Raw genomic sequence first — 20,061 nt, forward strand, 5'->3', positions numbered from 1 at the left:
TTAAAGTACAGTTCATGCATGCTAAAAAGTGTTTGGGAAACGGACGTGGGAGTTTATAGTTCACGCAGGACACAACATTGTCCACTATGTATATGCATGTGTACCCTTCTCCCTTGTCAGGGACTCAGTGCTTGCTAAGCTGTAAGCAATTTGCTAAAGCAACCCCTATAAAAACAGATTAAGGTTTAAGCCTGCTCTTTGTCACTTGATTTACACGCACTACTACTTCTACTCTCTCTTTGATACTTTTGAGCTACCAAGTGGTGGTGGTGCCGGAGCAATGGCAGGGCTGGTCGTCGTTTTCGACTTCGACAAGACGATCATTGACTGGGATAGCGACAACTGGGTTGTGGAGGAGTTGGGTGTCAAAGACTTGTTCACACAGCTCCTCCCTACCATGCCTTGGAACTCTCTTATGGTGTGTTTCAATTGGTTTTTTTTATTCTTTTTTTATCAACAATTGTCAGTCGTTTACAAGATTTTAACTTGGTACTTCTAAAATGAAGATTGAGTGACACTAAACCAAAGGATCATTTAACTGTTGAATTGGGTGTGTAACTTCAGGATAGAATGATGAGGGAGCTTCATTCTCGTGGAAAGACAATTGAGGACATTGCAGAATGTTTAAAGAAGATTCCACTGCATCCCAACATTGCCTCTGCAATCAAATCAGCCCATGCTTTTGGGTAATTTCCTTTCCTTATAAACATACTATGAATTGACAAAACAGAACAAATTATGCTATAATTGTTATGAAAAATTCTAATTGTAACACATGCAGGTGTGATCTGAGGGTGTTAAGTGCTGCAAATGAATTTTTCATAGACACAATATTGAAGCATCATGGGCTAATGGATTGTTTCTCAGAAATCAACACCAACCCAAGCATTATTGATGAACAGGGCAGGCTTAGAATCTTACCCTACCATGATTTCCACTCATCTTCTCATGGCTGTACCATTTGCCCTCCCAGCATGTGCAAGGTGATTAAACTAAACTAATTGCATATGTTTAAGTACCCCAAATCAAAATCACAAGTTTAATTACATTGGTTTAGTATGTTTGTGGGGTTTCTTTTGTTACAGGGTCTAATAATGGAAAAGATGCAAGCTTCTGTTGCAGCAGATGGGAAGAAACATAAACAGTTCATCTATGTTGGGGATGGAGCTCCTGATTTTTGTGCAGGTTTGAAGCTTGAAGAAGGAGATTTTCTGATGCCGAGGAGGGATTTTCCTATCTGGGACTTAATTTCTGCCAATCCATTGTTTACAAAGGCAAAAATTTACGAATGGAATGAGTGTGATGAGCTTGGGGCTGTCTTGCTCAACACAGTTAATGCATTCTTCACTGAAAACAAGTCGAGATCAACTGATCAATTGGTTCCAGTTGACTGTGAGTCTCAAAACAGTTCGACCTGTCTCACTGCCCATGAAGCCTTTCAAAATGCTCTCCCAGTTCCACTTCCTCGCCAGTAGTTAAGATTTAAGAACAACTTCATGTTGAGGTAGCTTAATGTTGTATCATAAGTCCTTATAGTTAATCCAAGTGGCGACGATGCGTGGACAAATAAGTTAGAATTAAGTTAGGTTTAAGGTTTGATTACCTTCTATTGTACAGCTGAAAATTGTTGTATTATGTTATTTTGTCTTCATGCAAAAGTTACTTTTAATAGTGATTCACTTATCAGATTGTCGGACGACATAAAATATTATATTGTCGGATTGTGAATATAGGCCATTGATCATGTTCCGACATCTAGGAAAGATGATGAGCAAGAAATTGTTCATAATTGATGACAAGCTTTGCAATTTGCCAATCTTATCATGCAGGCCATGACAGACTCCACCAAGTCCACCTTGACTGCATGCATAGTGATTCATGGAACCATATTTTGTTTGTGGCATTATCATCAACTAGCAAGTGAACAAGAATGACATTGCATTTTCTTCTGCTGACACATGAGCCACCATGAAACTTCCATAGTGTGCCACGTCATCCATGAAACTAAAAAGAAGAAATAAATAAACATACAGGAGAAAGCACAAGTTCATCATCCATTTTATATCATTATTGTAATGTACGTTTTTTTTCGTTGTTTAAATAATTATTTCGCAGATATACAGAAGAAAACTAGCCCTCCCCCTCCCCCTCCCCAACTAACATTTGTGGACTACAAATGAAAGAATGATGTCTGCTTTCCTTATCAATTTTCCCTTGTATCTTTCTCTTTCTTTCTTTATCTACAGAACCGCTAATACCCCCTCTCTTTCTTAATCCCCAACCAATCAAGCGAGAGCTCAAACTCAGATGGCTCGGATACATTACAAAAAAACCCGTTTTTCCCTGCAAACCCTTTTTTCAACTTCTCTCATGAGGATCCCGAACCCGAGTTTTTATTGGTTTCAACTTCAAGCCCATGCTTTCCGGTGAAAGAAGCTCCGGTGCAATGCAGGACGGACTTAAGGGGCTTCTCGGGCTGACACTAGACTGAGAAGGCCTGTATAAGCCATATCCCATGAGGAAGTACTCTATTGGTATCAACATTGCATGGGGCTGCTCCTCCGTCACCATTGACCCGCATGCCTGAACCTGTAGGTCACACACACCTCCAGTGATGAGCTTGCTTTACATTTATGGAAAGATACAACTAATGCATGATATGACCATAGGAATTTGACATGGGTTCCATACCTCAACCAAGGCACTATATCGTCTGTCTAGTCTTGAAGTCATGTACAGAGCTTCTGAGTGAAACGGAGAGCTATCCCCAACAAATATTAGTGAACGGCATTGTAGCTTTCGCAATCCTTCAGAAATGTCAGGTCTCCTGCTAGACATAAAAAACAGAGTTAATTCCATGCCACCTAATGCGTCAAACTCTAATTTATTTAAGCGGATATAATTGGACATCTCGGATGCACAAAGGCAGTTCACGTGACAGAAAACTTGACATGTAAGATAATGGAGGTTAACATTTAAAAACTAAAAAGAAATTTTGGGGACGGGATTTACCCATTCATTGCTTCAAGAAATCGCCAAACATTTGAACTCTGCCTTTCATCAAGTGACTGTACGAGCATACACACATTAGACATGTGCTCAGCACTTGACCAACCTCATTGTTTGATTTACACAGACAAAGAACTTAATATAAATCAGAGAAGGTAATAAAGGCTAGAACACTGACCCTTCTGCATGCCTGAACTATATCTGACTCTGGTATGTGAACACCACCACGAACTTCCTGCCACCAGGATTAAAAACTTAAAACAATCAAACCAATTTAAATGTGGTGACACAAGTATATGTGAGTTAAACTAAAACAATGGCAGACCTTGCTGAAGTACCGCTTAAGCAGTATCTCCTTTACCACCCCGCACATGCCATAGAAGTACAGTAAATTCGACATCACCTGCAAATGATATGAAATGTTATGTGAGAACTAGATTCTATAAACAGAACAAAGTGACAGGTCCAGGAAAGGGGAAAAAACCTTATTATACAGCCATTCGGTCCAAGAGGCTGCTTTGCATATAGGAGACACAAGTATCAAGCCCATGACACGTGATCTATATTTCATCTGTTGCAAAGAGTTATGGATAAATCAGAAAATCCATAAAGGATTTATAGGAAAAATTAATAACACATATGAGCACTATTGTGCACTGTGCCAATAGAGATCTTACAGCAAACTGGGTGAGAATGTAAGCTCCAGCTGTAACCCCCATACACATCACTGCACCAAGTCTACAGAGAGAGAAAGAAACGTCAGGGTAATTCCCTTCCTTGTTCAATCTATCTAAATACGTAAAGAATAATAATGTATTAAAGGAAAAGATAGCTTCATGGAGCTTTTTTTTGTGCGTGTGTAGCAATAGCAAATGCATCTAAACATCTATTTCAACAACTAAACCAGAAGCATTCTGACTAACAGACAACTAATTCAGATTACTCTAAGGCAAGCTCCTGATTTACATAAAGTTAAAGCATAAAATGAAAAATTGATTACCCAAAAAAATCAAGAACCTCGGCAATCTGATCTACTAAATCATCAACAGAATACACAGAATCATCAAGGCTGATTGCAGAAGCTCCCAACTGAAATAGTTCTTGAAGAAAGCACGAGATAAGAAACGATGTGAATAATAGCACTCAATATAAAAGATAATTAGACCCGTGTAGACATGAGAATCAAGTGGGAGCCATATATGTAGTCAAGTTATTGAGTTACAAACCTCATGGCCAGGAGGACTGATATGATATATGCAAAAGTTGTGGAGCAGCAAGGAACATGCTTCTGGACAAAATAATAGTCCTTGAAAGCAGGACATATCTGATAAATCACATAATAAGACAAAAGTTAAGTTGGAGCTTCAAAGTAATGTCACTGAAAAAAATATGATGTTGAAGTGCATGATTTCTCTTGATCAATCGTTTACGTCCAAATGCAACAAATCAACTATATCCTTACGCACTCTACATAAATTCACTTTCCCTAGACTATCAAATAGTTTGGTTGAACTAATCAATGACGCTCCAGATCGTAAATATCTATATTACAGTTCATAAATTTCTCCAATTTAGGAAGAAAAGAGCAAAGCTAAACTATTTTGGAACTGCACTTTAAAATACACAATGCCCCTCTGCCACCCAAGAGAAAATAAAAAATAATAATACGAATAAAAATGAATTTTAGAAATATAAATGTCAAGCAACTAATAGTTTGCTTCTTACACCTATACTAAAAAAATGGCATTCTCGATATGATGGGTAAGATCAACCAACTAATAAGTAGAACAAGGTTGAAATGCAAGACAAAAACAAACCACAAGTACAACCCATCAAAAAATAATAATAATTGGTAGCTAAATTTTGTTTTACTTACGGTTTAGGGCTAAATCAGGATAAGTGACAAGAGCTGGCTTGTCCTGATCTCCCAACACAGCGACAGACACATAGCCAAGACAGGTTTTTACAAGATGCTCCTGCAGAGAGATTCCATAATAAGAATACAATTCCGGCAAAAATTCCAGGAAAGTAAATTGAGAAAACATAATATACGTCACAAACACAGAATAGTGACAAAGCATTGTTATGACTGAAATGAGCATTCAAGAGAAGAACTAGACATTAAAAAGTTCAACCGCCTTTTGGGGTAATTTACTCCAAGGAAACAAAGTATATCATCAAGAAGAAAAGTAGAGCATTCATGTACAGTGGTACCCTTAATTCAAAGTAGAAAATTAACCACTTCTGCTCATAAGGGCATATTGGCATTCGTCAAATACAGAATGTTATAAGTTTTTATTCCTTGACTCCAAGAACATCTACATACAATTACGAAACAAAACCCATTATATTTCCCAAAGCAGATAAATCAAACTGCTAACTAATTAACTTGAAATTTGACTTATATGCAGGCTTCCAAATGAGAAACTTGCGCTGTTTCAAGCAAAACAAGAACTCAAAAAACACAAAAACAAAAACAAAAAATAGACAATCTGAATTTGCTAGTCTTAGCTAAATTATTAAACCAGCAATGTTACACATAATTTACAGACAAACCATTCCTATACAACATGCATTTAAGAAAAACTAATGCTTGGCATATTCCTTGTAATCAGACGGTGGGGCATTTCACAATAGCAGAATCAATGCAATATTTGCATTAAACAAATTTCAAATGAGACCCATGTCATTAACAATAACCTGACAGGTTCAATGCTTACATGGTTTAATTTCTTTCAAACATTTTTTTCTCGGCAACCAAACAGAGCAAAAGTGTTGTTAAAAGCAAAATCATAAACAAACACAATACAATACAATTTATAGAAATGTGGGTACCTTTCCACCAAGAGAAACCCCCTCCATATCCACCGACACTGAATCACTTGAATCCCCCATTTCCCTCTCTCTCTCTCTTTCTCTCTCTCTCTCTCAAGTCTCAAATGGCTGAGGCATTGGACTTGGTTTCCATGTATTATATATTTATATTTGTATATATCAATCTCTCTTTCTCTCTCTGCCTCTGTCTCTGTCTGTCTCTTTAAAATGTTGACGCGCGGTGAACTCGCACGAGTTGCTAACCGAGTCACCGACGCTTAATCCCAGAGGGGCTCACGAGCGGTCCGTATGTATGAACGGGGTATGGTCCTACCACGGACGCGGGTTTTGATTTAACCAGGGTTAGAGATAGAAGCCGACAGTTTTTGCGATTTTACCAAATTATCCCTGATTTCCTAATTTTTCTTTTTTCTTTTTTGCCCTTTTCAAACAATAACCCTATTTGATAATTTTTGTGCAAACACGTGATGCTGATAGATGGGCATGTATTACTTACTGCTCTGGTGAATTAGTTATGTAGTTGAAGCTGTTTTTCCTTTTTTGAAGTTGTTTTCTTTTTCAGGTAAAATTTTGACAAATAATTGTTAGTTGCATTTTCAACCAAGGGCCAGATGGTAAAATAAGCCATATGATGCTGGCAATTGTGGGAGCATTAAAGTTGTCAAAGCGTGCCATTATTTACGTGTCCTTGTTAAATGACGGGGATATTGTTTTCAAATTATTTGTACATCAATTTTACCTGATCCATTACGCGTCGTAATTAATCCTATTAATTCTAAGGATAAGTCGATATGTCCAACAAAATAAATGGATAAGTCGATATGTCCAACAACAACAAAATGGACAAGTCGATATGATGAACAACATCGAAAATGTTTATTTATTTATAATAAATCTATGTCCGTACAATAGACAAATGTACAATGGTTTTTCTATTAACAAGCGATATTAAGATATTTACGATCAAATATTAAACTTCGACTCTTCGAGTTATGAGAATTTAAAGTTACACTCAAAATACTTTCAAATTTACATATACATATGCATACGCGTACCACAAAATAAGTAAGACTAACTGAGTTGTAAAAATAATTTTACGTGTGATTTGTTTAATGACACGCGTTATAGTATGAATTTATATTGATTTGGTTATCTTTCTTCTTTTATTTTTTGGGGTTTATTCATCTATTTCTAAGAATCTGAAATGTGATATATGTGTAAGTTATGTATGTAGCTGAAATTGGAATATACTGATGGATTTGTTTTGTTCATATGCAAAGATACACATAGATTTTGTAATGGCATTTTATAATTAATATTTTTGGGATGCATGGTAGGCTTTCATCATCTCAACCCACAGGAATCTGTGGTTGAGACATCGTGTGGCTAGATTTAGCTTACAACTTAAAAATATGATTATTGAATTATTCAAGTTGGTATCTGTCATTAGCACTCACCAGACAGCAATTCAAATGTTCTTTTTTTAACACAACTTTTTTGTCATTTTAGTGAAACGTTTTTCTAATACCAGATAACGAGTTTTCAACGGAAATTGCCACACAAACAGAACACAGCCTATATAATTCTCATAATTTGCCTATAATTCTTAACAAGCACGTTCTATTATTATCAATTGGGATTTTAAAGGTGGGGATTGAATTGACTTCCAATTTTAATTTTAGATTCATTTCATCTAGGTTATTTATTTATTTATTATTTTTTAGATGTCATTGTGCATCCCTGTTTAAAGAAAATTTCAGCCAACGGGTGTAGCCCTGTGTGTGTGAGAGAAATTCTCATCCCTTGTAATTTAAACTATCGCTTGTACTAAAAAAATAAAATAATCAAGACCAATTATATTTAGATACGAGTCCATTTAATCAATGGTGCTGATTATTCTCTAATCTTATATATATATATATTTTTAAAATTACTGACTTTATAAGTTTAAGATCTTTTAAAAAAATATATTAACATGAAATTATTTGATGTTATTTTAGAAGTTATTACATATAGAACCACCTACTAAATTCCATGTTTTTTTAATGAAATTGCAACACGAATCAATCACTCAAATAGAGCCAAAAAGGAATTTTCTCATAAAATTATTGTTACTAGAATTCACACCATTTTTTTATTCACCAATTAAATTATACCAACTCCCTCCCCACATATGCAATCTAGCAAAACACACAAAGGTCACTATTCTTATATGAGAGGTCTTGTCAATCAAAACCCCCATCGGCCGTCTATATGACACTTACCAACTTCATAATCTGTTTGTCTTATTAAATCGCTTTTAAATTAATTAACCCACGAGCCAAACATGCCCATATGATTTATTTTGGAATTACTCACTCTTTTTATACACTCTTGTAAGGTTATAGACCAGAATCTTTGACTAGTAAACTAACATAAGTACACCATAAGTTCCAATAACCCATCTCCATTTACCCCACCAACCACATTTTATATCTTCTTTAATTTTATCCTCCTTTTTTTTTTTCTTTTTCTGGTAATACTCTCATTTATATAAGTTCGTAATTGGCAAAAGATTATTTCCCATATGCGCTTAAATCATTTTCATTAATTTATTTATAACAAAGGCAATTTTAGGCATATTATTGCTTGCCATTAAAAGTATATTTTAATTTTGGTAATGCTTTTGAAACATATTTAAATAATGTTTGATAATGAGAACAACAAAAGCGATAGCTCAGCTCAGAGTGATGAACAACTTTTCTTGAAAGCTATGGCAGGTAAGGTATTGACTACATTAATTTGTTTTTTTTTTTATAAACAATAAATGTTATTAATTGGCTACATATAGCTTAGCCAAAAGGAAAAGAAATACGACTCTGCCTTATTTTTCAACCAAGTACCTTGGCATTTATAAATCGCATTGTTGGTGTTCCCACAGTTTTGAACAACAACTAGAAGCTGTGTCGGTCATCATGTTTGGCAACATAACACATATAATTTGTAGAGGAGTGTTACCGATAGTCGCGAGTGGACAGGTGATGATTTTTTAGTTACGCACTAATGACAATGATTAACGAGTAAAAGTACTTTCATGCATCCACGCACAATTCACATTAACATTATTCTAACTCTCGTAAGACTTAAAAGTATAAAATATATACTCCAAGCTAATGTAAGGGAAAAAGAAAGGAAAAAGGTTTGGTATGGTTTCATAATCTGTGGGTTCTTCTCCTCCTCGCACATCAAAGTTATGACCGTCCCTCTCAATCTCGAGTGCCACGTCGTAATTGGCCCCTTTTTAAACCTTTCTTGTGCAAATCATTAGTAAAGTTTGCATAAGCATTGCGTGTGATACAGGGCAAGAACAATGCTTTTCTTTTTTGGCACCATTTTAAAAATTAAATCCTCAAATAATATTTATAATTATTTTATATACAAAAAAAAATTTAATTATCTATTTATAGAGATTAAGATTCAACTCAGCATGCAGGCGAGGGAATGAAAAAAAAAAACTTTTTTGAAAAGCTGGACGACAGGTAGACTTGTGAATGTCGTTTGCTCGCGTTGGAGCTTGGAACTCACACCACGTATTACACGTGACCAGTTCAAGTGTGGACGCTTGGAGAGAAGTGGGCCCACTTAAACCCCATTGGCTTGTTCCTGTCGGTCATAAGGACTTGTCAGGAAGAGGAGTTAGAGTTGAAACAGGCCCGACCCAATCCTCTGCGGCCAATCCATTTAAACCACGACTAAACGACAAGGCATATCAGAACAAAACGACAACAATCTAACTGAATGGGCTGCTTTTCTACCATTTGAGTTCATGGGTCAGCCCCGTGTCAACATTCTGGGCTCTTGAAGACTATGCCAGTTTAGTTTGGGCCTTAAGCAATGTCCCAAAGTTTTAATAAAAGAATTAGGGTTTGTTTGGTTCATGATATAAAATGAAGTTTGAAAAACCTAGGATGGAATCCAAAAATATAGATTGTACTCTATTTATACGAAGTTGGTTTTTAAGAATAATGAAAATGTTGGTGACAGATATGAGTTCAAGTCTGAGTTTCGGATTACAATAATTCGGAGTTTCATGTCACAATTTCGTTGTTCATAGTCTAGTTCCAAGTTGAGGTATTGCACTAACCCTCACATAATAAGACCCTCTATCCAACCAAACATTATAATGGGCATATTTCACCAATCGCTTGTTAGATATGCTTGCGAGTATGAAATGTGAGATGTGTTCATTTAATAATTTGGTTGTATGTTTGAGATAAACGTGTTTCAAATAGAGGGATGAACTTGATGAGATAACAAAAATAATAGGAATCGGACTAGAATTAGCCGCTAGATGGTAGATATCCGACGGAAACCTTGCCACCTAGCTATGTTGTTAGAGTCTTAGAGAGATGCCTTTTAAGAGAGGGAGAAAAAGAGAGAGGCTAAGGTAAATGGTTTTATTTGAGTTAGCAGAAAAATAACAAGAACACAATATTTTTTGAGATACAAAACACACATGCATACACATCAACTTTTTTGTTTGACAAACACAAACACCATCTTAAACAGAAGTAAAAGATATTCGAGAAGTCATGCTCCTAAATAAAAACCCACCACCGTTGATTTCACTCTTGTACACTTGTAGCCCAACAAACAACGTTGGATCAAAGAAAGACGGTATCATTGTAATCTACGCCGAAATTCACTCGACCACATCCATAAAGTCGAAAATATATAAAAGCATATAATATAAAAATTAACGTCCCTTTCAATAGTTATCACATCTTAAATATATCACTCCCACTTTTCTTTCATTATTCTTCTTTTTAGGAATTTGGCTTCCATATTTATTTCACGCTTTAATAAGTCCAAATTTTCCCCCAATAAATATTCCTCCAAAACACAAACACAAAAAATTGAAAAAAATATATAATAAATTAATCATAATAACCGAGGACGATGAATTATTTAGATACCCGCGACAAAATGAGCTAAAAAGCTACGTCCTGCTGCGTCATTTTCTTCCCCTCTATTTTTCAGCAACGAAAGAAAAAAAAAAGAGAAGAGATCAGAGACAGAGAGAGAGAGAAGTAGAGAGAGAGAGAGAGTGGAAATTCCATCGCTGTGAGGACCGTACGCGTAAGGCTGGGAATGGATGAAGAAGAAGGCAGAGACTGCATTTATTTCTCAATGAAGATTGGTCCGAATCCGTGAGATTCACGCAAATCCGGTTTCTCAGATCGACTTCCTCTGCATTGATTTGTGTGATCTTTTTTCGACTCATTTATCTGTCAAAATTTTGGAATATTTATAAATGAACGTCGGCGGGGAGGGGCTCTTGGCTCCGGCGAGGTCGGCGGCGGATTTATCGCCGCTGGAGTGGAAGTTTTCGCAGGTCTTCGGAGAAAGGACCGCCGGAGAAGAAGTTCAGGAAGGTACTCTTCTCGATTGTTTCAATTCGTTTCATATTATTTAGGGATTCAGTATTGTTTTCATTCTCATTATCATTAATATTTTTTATTTAATGTTGCGATTTTTCCTTTTATTGGATGATTAGGTTCAGAAATTTGGCATTGAATATTGAGAATCGTAACACGCCAATAAAATTTAATGGATAAAGTTGGATTTTTTAGTTTGAGGACAGAGTTTTAGGTTTATGATGGCAGAAACACTTGAGCTGTAGTTGGTAGACATGTGGCGTGTATATTTGATAACTGATGCCTGATGCTGTTGTCATGAGATTGATATTATGAAGGGTTTATCATTTAGAATCTTAGATAGTGAAGTTGATGGCTGTTGGTTATCTGGCTATTAATTGACGAAACAAAAACATTTGTAGGCTGTCTATTTTGTATGTATGTCTGTCTGTCTGTCTGTCTGTTTTTTTTGTGTTGTTTTTATTTTGGAGCCACTACATTTAGTTGATAAGTATAGGATGCATGCATTTAGAATTAGAACATGCTCTTACCATTGCGACATACGCATTTATATATCTTAAGCTCGGAGGGCCTAGATTTAGAGTGAAGTTAACTGGAAATTAATTATGACAAATATATCTCTTTGAATGAATGTCATCACCTGAATACTTATTTTTGAATTTTTTTATAAAGATACTTCGTAAGTGTTTGAGGGCATTGAAGTTTTCTTTGGTACACTTCACATGCACGACTACTTAGCTTGTTTACATGCTCACTATTTTTTGCAGTTGATATAATATCCGCCATTGAATTCGATAGAACTGGGGACCACCTTGCCACTGGAGACCGTGGAGGTCGGGTGGTATTGTTTGAAAGAACTGATACGAAGGATGTAAGTTAGTTGACACGTTTTTTTGGGAGGCGGGTGGGAGTGTATTTTCCTTATAACCGTTCTGCTTTTGTATTTTTGTTTGTTACACTGTTGTGATTTAGTTCTACCTATATGGTGTAAACTTCAAATATGTAGCATGGTGGACATCGGAGAGATCTAGAGAGGATGGATTATTCAATCAGTAGGCATCCCGAGTTTCGCTATAAAACTGAGTTCCAGAGTCATGAGCCTGAGGTATTATTTTCTTTGTGCTTCCCTATGACTAGTATAAATTGACTTTTGAAGATTTCCTCCTTGCTGGAATCTGGATTTGACTAACTTGTATCTTTCTTGGTCTTTCCTAAACTCAGTTTGACTATCTTAAGAGCTTGGAAATCGAGGAAAAAATCAACAAGATCAGATGGTGTCAGACAGCTAATGGTGCGCTGTTTCTTCTCTCCACTAATGACAAAACCATCAAATTCTGGAAGGTAGCACTAGCCACTTTTGAACTTTTATGTGGTTAGATTATTAACTTATAGATGATTTCCCCTCAATATCACATCTCCTACTTATTTTTATGCAACTGCATTGCCTTTTTCATTTATATCTTGTTCCAAACAAAGATGGCGATTACTCCAACCATTTCACTTTACACATCATTCTCGTAGTGAACACAAACATAGACATACACGCAGATTGTAGTGAATGACTTTTTATAGCTGCTATAGTACAACGACTTCAGATTTAATTACTTGTAATTTTTACATTATGGAAGGAAATGTTCTAATCCTGCCCTAATTCTGAGCAGATCCAAGAAAAAAAGGTAAAGAAAGTATGTGAGATGAATGTGGATGCTTCTAAATCTGTGGAAAATGGGGCAGTTGGTTCTCTGTCAGCAAGCTCCAAACCGTCTCTTGCAAATGGAGTATGTAAAGAAAGACCCATCAGTTCTCCAAGCAATGACAATTTGATTCCATCTGGGGGTTTGCCATCTCTGCACTTGCCCGTGGTAGTTGTATTCCATCTGATTTGTTTATTTTCTGACAGCATATGGTTTTGGTATTTAAAATAGTTCCAGAGTCTATTATATTTGACTTTCTTGTTATATTATACTGTGAGAATTGGCACTTGCAGTTATTGACATCTTGGTGAATGATATCGTATTTTCAGCTCTAACACTTGAACAATTGTGGAATCCAGGTGACCAGTCATGAGACGAGCCTTATGGCTAGATGTCGAAGAGTCTATGCCCATGCCCATGACTATCATATTAATTCCATTTCAAATAACAGGTGCATTTTGTCTATGAACTAAATTTGAGTCTTATTTGTATGTAATATACATTTTGGTATTGTTGCTTGGCTGTTACCTGGCATGGTATCCATTTTCTATACACTAATGTATCTTACTTTTTGGTTTTGTAGCGATGGAGAAACTTTTATATCAGCTGATGACTTGCGAATTAATCTTTGGAACTTAGAGATTAGCAATCAAAGTTTTAATATTGTTGACGTGAAGCCTACAAACATGGAAGATCTAACTGGTAGAACCCACGGCACTACGATGTCCATCACTTACTTTTCTGATTTTTAACTATTGTTTGAAATACACGACAATAAATGGAGCCTAGTCCCAACTATTCAGGGTTGGCTACAAGACTCCTGGTCTTCCATTCTCTGCCATCCTGTATGATTTTTCGTTAATCAATGTGCAATAATATCTTTCCTAGTTACCTTCGATGTTTAAAGATTTATATGTGTAAATATACTTCTTAGTTTTGATGTTCCTGCTTTACTTGCTGCTTTTATTTCTCTCCGTGTGGATTTTTGTACTTGTTTCCTTTCTTATTATTTTTTTTTTCTTTGTCCCCCTTTCATTATGTTTGGATGGCTGTGTAGTAAACTTGAATTATGCCTTATTTAAGGCTTGTTTGGGACTGCTTCTCTAGGAAGCACTTCTACCAAAAGCGCTTTTATTATAAAGACGTTGAAATTTTCATAAGAAATAGAAGTGCTTCTTGGAAAAGCACTTGGGAGTGCTTCTCGAAGAAGCACATGGCTGGTGCATCTCCAGAAAGCGCTTCTATGGCCCAAAAGTGCTTCTAAACTTTTCTGCCAAACGCTATCAGAAGCGCTTTTGGTTGTCAGAAATCGCTTTTAACTGTTCCAGAAGCACTCCCAAACGGGCCCATATGCATTGTTAGTCCAACAGCTCCACACGTGTAATTATGTTTCTTTACATACTTGACTTTTTATGTGCAGAGGTGATAACTTCAGCAGAATTTCATCCTACTCATTGTAACATGCTGGCGTACAGTAGCTCAAGGGGCTCAATTCGTCTTATTGATCTGCGGCAGTCAGCTTTATGTGACACTCACAGCAAATTGTGAGTTGTTCAGTTATTCTTTCTCCCTTCTGCTCTTTTTTGTTCTTACTCTGTTAAATGTTTTTACCCATAAAATATGATTTAGTCTTGGAAATGTAAAGTTCCTTTGACACTTCCTACTTCCTAACTTATTTTTTCTCTTCACTAAAACAAATTTTAAATATGATTTATGACATTGGTGCAGGTTTGAAGAACGAGAGGTGCCTGGTTCAAGATCTTTTTTCACTGAGATAATAGCCTCAATTTCAGATATTAAGTTTGCTAAGAATGGAAGACAAATACTTAGTCGTGATTACATGACTCTTAAGGTTCATATTTTCATTCTCTTATTTTTAAAAAAGGTTCATCTTTTCATACTTTGAACCTTCAGATATTCTAATCCTACAAACAAAGTTACAGAACTACTGACGCTTGAAAACCTTGTTTTAACCTACCACTATGGGTGCCACATCACCTTGTTTTAACATACCACTATGGGTGCCACATCTTAACATCTCACTTATATTATTGTTTTGGTTTTGGTTTTTCAGCTGTGGGACATAAACATGGATTCTGGCCCAGTTGCAACTTTCCAGGTTCATGAATATCTAAGACCTAAGGTGATGTATTCTTTTAGAAAACATGTTTAATCACAGATGGTCTAAATGAAGATGATACAATTAAATACAATAAAATGCAACTTATTTTAGTTCTTTACCTTGCTCAGCTGTGCGATTTGTATGAAAATGATTCTATCTTCGATAAATTTGAGTGCTGTTTAAGTGGAGATGGACATCGAGTGGCAACAGGTTCTTACAGGTTAGCTTTATTCTCATACACATCCTTCGTTGCTATAACTTAAACCCTGACCTATGTTGTGTGCGGCTCAACATATGAAGAAACACATTTCTGTGATTCCAGCAATCAGTTTCGAGTGTTTGGTTGTTCTGAAGGGAGCACAGAAGCGACGACATTGGAGGCCAGCAAAAACCCCATGAGGTATCTTTTAAAAGTACATATAATGCTCGTTAGGCATGCGATACTGAAAACCATTTCCTATAGCATAGCATCTTTGAGTAAGAGAGGCTCTTTTTTCATTATTTTCTCTTGAACTGATTTCCTTAATTTGTTCTCATGGGCTTCCAGGAGACAAGTGCAAACACCATCAAGGCCTTCTAGATCTTTGGGCAACCTTCCTCGTGTTCTCAGGCGAGGTATGTGTTTCCTTGCTTATGATTGTGTGTTATTTCAAACTCTGAAACTTTGAGCAGTCAAGTTTAATTTACCATAATTGATTTCAACTCAAAGTCTCAGACAAACTTGCTTTTGTAGTAAGAGAAAATTAAATTTCAGAGAATCAATTAGGTTTGATAATTCTCTGATTTAGTCCCTATATAATTTGATTTAATGAGGTTTGGTTGCACTTGATGGTTAGTCTAAACTCAGAAAGTAATTTCCATGGGACTATTCATTGTGTTAGTTTGTATCTCCGCCGTCAATTTGACTAACCTGTCTGTACTCCTTTTCTTCCATTATAATATAAAAGGTGCGGATAACTCTGGGGCTGATGCAAACGGAAATTCTTTTGATTTCACAACAAAGTTGCTACATCTTGCATGGCATCCTACTGAGAATTCACTCGCCTGTGCTGCTTCAAATAGCCTTTACATGTATTATGCGTAAAGATGGTATCGGAAGTTGTATGTTTTGGCAGGCAAAGCTTCTCTCATTACTATTGACTAAAGGCTGCTATGCCTTCTTCCCCAGCTAGTGATGTGAAGCTGCACCCTTAATCAGAAACTCTGCAACCCATTACCTAACTGTGCAACATCAGGAAACATTTTTTAGCTGATGTCAAAGTTTTCAAGGAGAAATTAGTCTCTCTCCCACCCGTCGATGCGAAAAATTGATGTTTACGCTATACCATAAGGAGAATGCTATTGTCCTAATTGTGTCTTGTTAATTGAAGAGAGGTGATATTAGCTCATCTGCCTACGGAAAGAATACCCGGTTGATATTTGCTGCCACAGTAGACACCAATCGGGCCCAATCCTGAAGCTGGGAGAAGCTGTAGTGGCGCATCAACTCTGATTGATACCTCGGGGCCTTCCACCTTTGTATTATTTGAATTAAAGTTAAAAGGGTTGTGAAATTTTATCACTGTTTTTATTCTAACCATTCTTTCCCCTCTTTCAGAATCTGCTGATTTTCTTTGATCTTTAGCAAAAAAGTATTGGTTCCTTTGGATTGAAGGCCCCCGTGCAAGACATATTCTTTCAACAGTTTCACTGGGAACCAAGATTTGTGGGTCTTAATTCTTCTGGTTTTCTGATGTTTTATTCTTTAGGTAATGTTTTTAATGTAGGCACTGATCATCTTCTATATAAATCAGAGGGTCATAAAAGCGGAAGCCTGAGACTAGTTTTGTTGATCATCTGCTCTGCCCTTCTGCGTATTTCTCTTCTGCTTAGACCCTGCTGACATTAGTGTTGCCCTTGGGGCTAGAAACTGTAAAAACTCAACTTCTCTCTTATTTATAAGCCACTGTTTTATGAAGTATATGCTAAACCAATACCAATGAAACCCTTGTGAAGTGATTTACAGTTTTACTGCGTGTATCGTGAACATTGTGCATCATTTTTCACAAAATAAAATTACCACGGTGAATTAATTATTTCGCTTTATTGGAATTACCTTTACTACCACGGTGAAGTAAGATAAACTTGCTTGAGTGGGCTCAAGACCCCCACATCAGGCATGGGCCATGGCGGTGGACTTTGATTTGATGGTCTCAATTTTGCCACATTGGTTACTTTAAAGAAAGAGCAGTTAAATATCAATTCTCAATTAATTGCCTATTTTGACACAGTTTACTATTACTTACATAAAAATTAAATAAATAGTATTTGTCTGATTTGTGAGGTTTTTTTTCGGAAAATGCTAGAGGCATCAACTTTGGGCACTAATTCTCTAATAGAGCGTGGGACCCATTATATTGGCGGGCTTCACCTCTATTAGATAGCACCACCCTTTAAAAAAAAAAAATTGATACAAGTCAAGCCACATTGAGAGAGTGGAGGTTCGAACACATTATTTAGTGTTTATGAGGTCTTAATCAATTGAATTATAAGCAAAATTAGAGGAGGGAGAATTAAACCATGACCTCAATGTAAGGGTAATTACTATTAACTTGAGCTTTATTCCATAAAAGATTAACATGGATTAAGTGCCCGTTTGACATTGCTTATTTGGGGTGATAAGTGATTTGTAAAAAAATTTGGGAAGTCCAGCCTGTTTGGTAAACTGTGAGAAAATCACTTATTGTTAAAAATTGCTGTGAGAGAAAGCTATAAGGGAAAGCAGCTAATGATGTGCTTTCATTTTCTGATTATGCAGGAATCAGTTTTGAAGAGGCACTTGGTATAATGATTATGCCACAATCATTTTCTGATTATGAGGAAATCAATACCAACAACACTTTTAACAAAAAGTTTACCAAACGCCAAACTGCTTTCCCTCACAGCTGATTTCTCTCACAGCAAATCGAACAACGATTATTTTCACAGCACAGCAATGCCAAACTGGCCCTAAGTGGTGAATAAGAATAAAAATAATTTTTACCACCAAAAACAAATAAATAATAAAAAGAAGAGCCTCTAAATCCAATAATTTAGGAAACCAAATTGTAAAAAATCCAAAATAGGTAAATCCCATATGTTCTAAATTCTAATCATAGAAATTGTCATTTGATTCAGATGCAAAACTAACACGGAGAGAAGAGCTTCAGGCCATTTCAGCTTCCTCAAACTTCTCCTCCTCTCTCTCGGTCTCTCAGCTCGAAGCTAAGGTCATGGCTCTGCTGACCCGAGCCTCACGCATCCCTCTCCAGCTCTCGGCCCAGCGGGCCCTCTCTCTGCATACGACTGCGCCCTCGCTGTCGTCCTCCCCCTCCGGCTCAACTCCGGCCACATATGCCCGCCCTCCTCCCCCCTCGGCCTCGCTGCCTCCGGCTGGCCTCTCCAAGGCCGCCGAGTTCGTGATCTCTAAGGTCGACGATCTCATGAACTGGGCCCGCCGTGGGTCCATCTGGCCCATGACCTTCGGCCTCGCCTGCTGCGCCGTCGAGATGATGCACACTGGAGCCGCCCGATATGATTTGGACCGATTCGGCATCATTTTCCGGCCCAGCCCTCGCCAGTCTGATTGCATGATCGTCGCCGGCACTCTCACCAACAAGATGGCCCCCGCTCTCCGCAAGTAAGTAACTACCCCCTCCGCATCTCTTATTTTGCTGAATTGCTGTTTAGGGTTTTTGAATTTTTAGCTAAATTTTTTTTCTTTTAATGTTAATTAGATTTGTATTCACCTGCTAGAGTCACATATTGGAAAAATTGGAGCTGCGTTTCAGCAGTGTAACGAAACATGGCCTATTGCCTATTGCTTTATGAATCTCTGATTGAATGGGATTAACATGTCTGCCATTTACCCATGTTTGTTATTTTGGAGTTTCTTTGAGAAACCAACTTTTGTTTTGTTGCATTTTCATGCATTCTGCTAATAAAAATGCACATTTCTAGTTATGCTGATAGTTTATTGTTTACTCTTGATAACAAAAACTGGTTTGTGTTGTGTTGTGTTGTGTTATGTTTCTTTTGATGGATGGTCAGTATTCGGATAGTATTATTACATTTGTTTTTAAGAATTTTGATTTCATTTGGTTGTATAATTTCCTGGATTTTGGGAATTAGAAGGTGTTGACCTTTTCACTCTTTGTGTTATGCTAAAGTATGCACAAGGAAACAAGGGCGATAAGTGATTTTGATATCTGTGCTGAAACTATGTTGCAGGGTTTATGACCAAATGCCTGAGCCTAGATGGGTCATCTCTATGGGAAGCTGTGCAAATGGGGGTGGTTACTACCATTACTCATATTCCGTTGTTAGGGGTTGTGACAGGATTGTCCCTGTTGATATCTACGTTCCTGGCTGCCCTCCCACTGCCGAGGCCCTACTTTACGGCCTTCTCCAGCTCCAGAAGAAGATCAACAGGCGCAAGGATTTCCTCCTTTGGTGGACCAAGTGAGGGCATGGATTCACCTTGTCTTTGGGGGCAGCTTTGGCTATATCTAATCAAATAATAAGTCTATCCGGGGTGGTTTGCCCTGGCTAAGCACCATGTAAAGGGAGAATTTTTTTAAATTTAGATCCCAGGGTGTCTGTTGTTGTGCTTTCCGCATATTTGTGTTGTTTTTTGGGAGCTATAATAGTAGCCACAGATTCTGTAAAACTGTTTTTCTGTTGTTAAACTGGGTGCTTGAACTATCTGCCATTGTTTATCAACTTGTTTGCTTGATTGGTAGAAGCTGCTTATAGTTTTCTCTTAGTCTGGGATCAAATAATGTGCCTGTATTTGTGTAAACTCTCGAGTTTTGTGGTTCCAATTTTGAGTAGCCCTGTATTGTTGTTGGTTCCAGACTCTCAGAGATTATCTTTATCTCTTCTCCTAATGTTCCTTAGTAGATCTATGGTTTCAATCTGTAAACTTTTGCTGCTTAAAAGCTGTGGGTCAAGTATATGTTCTAAT

General features: G+C 37.0%; 4 protein-coding genes across 6 annotated transcripts; 3 read left to right on the plus strand and 1 right to left on the minus strand.

Annotated features, from left to right (window-relative positions):
• Positions 1 to 134: 134 nt before the first annotated feature.
• Positions 135 to 1,669, plus strand: LOC110744806 (inorganic pyrophosphatase 2-like). Its single transcript, XM_021944818.2, has 4 exons — positions 135 to 418; positions 565 to 686; positions 782 to 983; positions 1,086 to 1,669. Exons 1-4 carry the CDS (start codon positions 281 to 283, stop codon positions 1,473 to 1,475), a joined length of 852 nt encoding a protein of 283 aa, XP_021800510.1. The 5' UTR covers positions 135 to 280; the 3' UTR covers positions 1,476 to 1,669.
• A 359-nt stretch (positions 1,670 to 2,028) lies between these two features.
• On the minus strand, positions 2,029 to 6,036 carry NDL2 (N-MYC downregulated-like 2). Its single transcript, XM_021944817.2, has 11 exons — positions 5,845 to 6,036; positions 4,886 to 4,985; positions 4,236 to 4,333; positions 4,010 to 4,098; positions 3,687 to 3,747; positions 3,494 to 3,580; positions 3,335 to 3,412; positions 3,188 to 3,244; positions 3,013 to 3,068; positions 2,692 to 2,827; positions 2,029 to 2,589 (listed from the first exon to the last, which is right to left on the minus strand). The coding sequence occupies exons 1-11, from the start codon at positions 5,902 to 5,904 to the stop codon at positions 2,359 to 2,361; spliced, it is 1,053 nt and encodes a 350-aa protein (XP_021800509.1). The 5' UTR covers positions 5,905 to 6,036; the 3' UTR covers positions 2,029 to 2,358.
• Positions 6,037 to 10,788: 4,752 nt separating this feature from the next.
• On the plus strand, positions 10,789 to 17,085 carry LOC110744833 (serine/threonine protein phosphatase 2A 55 kDa regulatory subunit B beta isoform-like). 3 transcript variants are annotated; one of them, XM_021944858.2, is made up of 14 exons: positions 10,789 to 11,258; positions 12,029 to 12,132; positions 12,268 to 12,366; positions 12,483 to 12,602; positions 12,923 to 13,126; positions 13,315 to 13,406; positions 13,539 to 13,657; positions 14,376 to 14,499; positions 14,684 to 14,807; positions 15,030 to 15,098; positions 15,206 to 15,297; positions 15,400 to 15,477; positions 15,625 to 15,692; positions 16,025 to 17,085. In XM_021944858.2, the coding sequence occupies exons 1-14, from the start codon at positions 11,138 to 11,140 to the stop codon at positions 16,159 to 16,161; spliced, it is 1,551 nt and encodes a 516-aa protein (XP_021800550.1). In that variant the 5' UTR covers positions 10,789 to 11,137; the 3' UTR covers positions 16,162 to 17,085. The 3 variants fall into 3 exon arrangements, with proteins under 3 accessions (XP_021800550.1, XP_021800552.1, XP_021800551.1); XM_021944860.2 differs by having other exon boundaries at positions 12,923 to 13,120; XM_021944859.2 differs by having other exon boundaries at positions 10,790 to 11,258; positions 12,923 to 13,123.
• Positions 17,086 to 18,212: 1,127 nt separating this feature from the next.
• Positions 18,213 to 19,799, plus strand: LOC110744835 (NADH-ubiquinone oxidoreductase 20 kDa subunit). Its single transcript, XM_021944863.2, has 2 exons — positions 18,213 to 18,735; positions 19,326 to 19,799. The coding sequence occupies exons 1-2, from the start codon at positions 18,329 to 18,331 to the stop codon at positions 19,558 to 19,560; spliced, it is 642 nt and encodes a 213-aa protein (XP_021800555.1). The 5' UTR covers positions 18,213 to 18,328; the 3' UTR covers positions 19,561 to 19,799.
• Positions 19,800 to 20,061: the final 262 nt, after the last annotated feature.

This window comes from Prunus avium, chromosome 1 (genome assembly GCF_965620075.1).
Source record: "Prunus avium chromosome 1, drPruAviu1.hap1.1, whole genome shotgun sequence".
Classification (NCBI taxonomy): Eukaryota; Viridiplantae; Streptophyta; class Magnoliopsida; order Rosales; family Rosaceae; genus Prunus; species Prunus avium.